The sequence below is a fragment of the Lolium rigidum genome, chromosome 3, assembly GCF_022539505.1.
Source record: "Lolium rigidum isolate FL_2022 chromosome 3, APGP_CSIRO_Lrig_0.1, whole genome shotgun sequence".
NCBI classification, from domain to species: Eukaryota; Viridiplantae; Streptophyta; class Magnoliopsida; order Poales; family Poaceae; genus Lolium; species Lolium rigidum.
In genome coordinates, this window is record NC_061510.1 from 92,746,366 (window position 1) to 92,750,703 (window position 4,338).

General features: G+C 46.8%; 1 protein-coding gene across 1 annotated transcript; it reads right to left on the minus strand.

The window, feature by feature from the left end:
- Positions 1-262: 262 nt before the first annotated feature.
- On the minus strand, positions 263-3,871 carry LOC124701945 (zinc transporter 8-like). The gene is made up of 3 exons (XM_047234047.1): positions 3,139-3,871; positions 1,798-1,947; positions 263-820 (listed from the first exon to the last, which is right to left on the minus strand). Exons 1-3 carry the CDS (start codon positions 3,814-3,816, stop codon positions 515-517), a joined length of 1,134 nt encoding a protein of 377 aa, XP_047090003.1. The 5' UTR covers positions 3,817-3,871; the 3' UTR covers positions 263-514.
- Positions 3,872-4,338: the final 467 nt, after the last annotated feature.

The window sequence follows — 4,338 nt, forward strand, 5'->3', positions numbered from 1 at the left end:
TATGTCATCACAAATGTCAACTTGTACTTTCAACTCGGAAGTCTCAACTCTGAACTTGGCACGTCTATATTTTCAGCTCATTAATGCAAACTTTATAGGGCCGAATTTTTCTAGGTTCGTCGGTCAAGGAGACCGATGTTTTGTCTTGATGTACATTATTGAAATTTGAAAGAGTTTTCCTTTATTTTATGGGTGTAACTATTTCTCAGTCGACATCATGATGCAAATTAAATGGTATAAGATTTGACTGAGCACGACGTGGTAGTTCTCAGCTAGTTGAGAACTAGCAAATTCCTTGTTTTATTTGAAGATTATGCACCAACACTTTCCGCATTCTCAACTCTCGGTCTAAAATCTACACGATTAACACTCCAAACTCAGTCTACGAGACGGAGCATGTACAAAGATATAGTCTCTCGTTCCAACCTCAACGGTCCTATGTACCTCCTCGCATCCTGCCATATTGGAACTCGCATGTCACGGAGCAAAACTGTTCGGTGTTCCATGCTTCAGGCTACGCCCATTTGGCGAGCATGGACATGAGGCCTGCCCCGAGCAGCATGGAGATGTTGATGCCGAGCTGCAGCTTCCCCCTGCTCTGCACCTTGGGGTTCATGAAATCCTCAGCGAGGAGGTCGACGAGGGCCATGTACACGAGGATCCCAGCAGCCACCGAGTTGAGACTGCCCTCAACCACCAACGCTGTCGGGCTGTTCTCGTTGTACACCCGCGATATGCCCATGCCGACGAGGATGCCCACCGGCGTCGTTAGACAGAAGAAGAGGATCATGGTCACGATGGACCTCGCCCTGAATTTTGCCTGCACCATCGTCAACAACAAATCAGAACCAAATTCCAGTCATGCCACAGATTAACAAAACATTGCACCTCCTTAAGTATACTCAACATGCAGAACATCGAGTAAACTAGTAATTTCTTTTGCAACTTCTTTTTAGGATGGGACGGGGGATGGGGCTGAAACCACCTAAATGTGAAATCCGAGATCGAAAAATCAATAGAATAGCCTGACAAAGAATATTTCCTGTTTATTAAGATCCTTACATGATTAAATTGATTCTATGATAATTATATTGACGTGGAAGTAACTAAATTCTACCTACGTGTATATGCATGGCGTGTAAATTCCTTCATTTAGGAAAAAGGGGGCACATGACCTGCCTCCATCAAACAAGTTATTTCGACGATATACAAACGTCACCGGCCACCTTTGAAGTGTCTTGGGAGGAATTTATGTATTAAAAAGGGTCAGTCAAAAGGTTGCTCACTTTTTGGTCTATACATCTAAACTGATATACTTTTCGGGTTATTTCAGTACACCCGAAGTGCCCTGCTTCTACTTTCTCTACTAGATGTTTTTGGATAATTTTCAACCGCCCCTTTACCTGTAAGAGCATCCTAGTACACTCTTTCACGAAAAGTAGTATGGTTTATTAGAACAAACTTTTCCACTTTTGATGGAGACCATACATACAAAGTTCCATGCATGGCATCCTTTTAAAGTTGATATACATGGAAAGTATTCTGTTTATCTCTTTTCCTTGGTAGTAACAGTCAAGCAACCAAGTCATGTAGTCCACCTTTGGCGACATGTATATTCTTGGGTTTGACAATAAATATGTATTGTATATATTCGTATTGGCTACATAACTGATTATTGCGAGATATGGTGTGTGCTCTGTAAATAATTATACAATTAAATTGAAAAATGCTAAAAACAATTCAAACCGTGTGCAAAGAAAATAGCTGCAATTAAGAGTGATTCGGGTATGGCTTTACCTGAACTATGCAGCCACCAAGACCCATGCCCTCGAACATCTGGTGGAAGCTCAAGGCGACCACAAGAGGTTTGATGGTGTCCGGATCGTGAGACGCACCGAGGGAGATGCCGATGATCACTGAATGAACCACGATACCCAGTTCAAGCACCTAAAACATCGTTGTTAACATTAAAGATCACAAAAACAACATGCCATAATTGGACGGTCGCATTAGACGCTTCATGTGGCATTGTACCTTGAAATTAAAATTATGTAAGCTTGCTAGTGGAGTTTTTTTCTTTAATTGGGCATCTAGTGCTCATCTCGCGCTGTTTTAAGCAACTAAACTCAAGCTACAATAGTGATATTTGTGGAGATAAGATTTTGTTTCTCGGGTTAAATAAAACACCATTTGGAAGTTATGAATTTACCTACCCTAGGCATAGGTGGATGTGGTGGTTTTGGGAGGTGCTCAATTGCCTCAAATTTGCTGTTTGGCATATTAAGCCTACACTATTCTAACCCAATTCTATCACATACTCGGAGACAAGCCCCCACCCCCACCCCCATGCTCATGTGAACACAAGCGATGGCACTTCCTTATTTATGTGGTTTTAGCTAGTTCTGTCCTCCTTATACTAAGATTGTTCCTTTAGGCCTTGTTTGGTACTAGTGTTTTAGTGGGGATTAGTGGGATAATACTCTAGAGTATTGGTTGAATCACTGCTGTTACTCAATCCCCACAAAACCCCATCCCCAATCCACTAGGTAGGGATAGAATATTGGGGATTGAAAAATTACACAAAAATTTGGGAAAAAAGTGGGGATAAGTGGGGATTAAACTCGCTTATACTCTAGCACCAAACATGTAGGGCTTGTTTGGTACTAGAGTTTTAGTGGGGATTAGCGGGGATAATCCGCTCCAAACATCAAATCCCATTTATCCCCAATACATGTTTGGTGCTGGAGTATGAGCGAGTTTAATCCCCACTTATCCCCATTTATCCCCAAATTTTAGTGTAATTTTTTCAATCCTCAATACTCTACCCCTACCTAGTGGATTGGGGATGGGGTTTTGTGGGGATTGAGTGACAACACAGATTCACCCAATACTGTAGAGTATTATCCCAACTAATTTCCACTAAAACACTAGTACCAAACAAGGCCGTATTAGGGATAAGTGGGGATTTGAAGTTTGGAGCGGATTATTTCTGCTAATCCCCACTAAACCTCTAACACCAGATAAGCCCTTATACTTCATTCCTAACTCCTTCCCTGCATACTCATATAGTACTGTACAACTAATACGAGCAATCCGATAGATGCAGGTGACGAGTCATCCGAGTAAGTTGTTACCAACCTGAGAGATTACGCGGTGCCGGACCGTGTCCTTTTCGTCCTCGGAGCCGCCAACAGCCGCGACGAGCGCCGCCGACCCGTGCGCGTGCCCGTGCGTCGCGTGGGTGTGCAGGACGTGCAAGTGCTCCCCACCTTCCTCGCTGGCGGCGGCGGCGGCAGCAGCAGCGGCCTGTTTCTCCTCGTCCACGACAGCAGCGCTGCCGCCCCCTGTTGCAGCGTCCTTTTTCAGGTGTGCGCGCGTGAAGTACCCAGTGGCGAGGGTGTCGACGACGAGCGTGCCGATGGCGCCGACCATGGCGCCGAGCCCTGCGAACGGGAAGTGCTTCCACGGACCGCTGTCAGGCAGGCAGGGCGACGTGAGGTTCTCGAACGCGTCGGGTAGGATGTGGATGAACCCTGTGGCGAGGATCACCCCCGCCGCGAACGCCTTGACCAGGAAGAAGATGTCGCCGTCGGGCCGGAGCGCGGGCACGCGCCGCCCCAGCACGGGCAGGGAGCAACCCAGCGCGCCGCAGACCAAGATGGAGAAGAAAGCCGCGATCTTGAGAGGCTTCGCCCGCGCGCGATCGTGCGCCGCCGATTCTGGTGACCCACAGTCGTCGTCGTCGGCGCCACGCACTGTGGAGACCAAGAGCAGCGCCACGACGGCGGCGAGGAGCACGGCGGCGCTCGGCTTCATGTCTGCACTAGGATGTGGTGCTGCCTGCGGAATTACGACGACGCGGGGTGAGGAGGAGGTGCAAGAGCAAGAGCTGCGCAGCTAACTACGCTGGTTGCCCGGTTTATATGGACGGGACGGGAGAACAGCTCTGCTGCAGGCAGCGACGTCATGTCGCGACTAATTAGGGTTTATAGATTCAACTGCTTGAGCAATTAGAAGATCCTTTGAAACGACTATCTATCACATATCACAAGGTGACGACATGCGTGAGGAAATAGGGGGCCCTAAGCACAGGGTGTCGATATTGATGTGTTCGTTATCGGAGGAGATGATTTTCGTTTCTTGTTTTATTTCGGCGTTTGAAGAGGTAAATTACACCACATGGTATATGTGGTGAGCAATTAATCTACAAAAGAGGTAAATTACCCCAGGATGACGACACTATTCTCCAGTGATGGGGTAATTTTGTTGGCTGGCACGCGGCCGTGGACATTTAAGGGGTATGCGTAATTGGCTTGGACTCTTTATACCTGCAAAAAA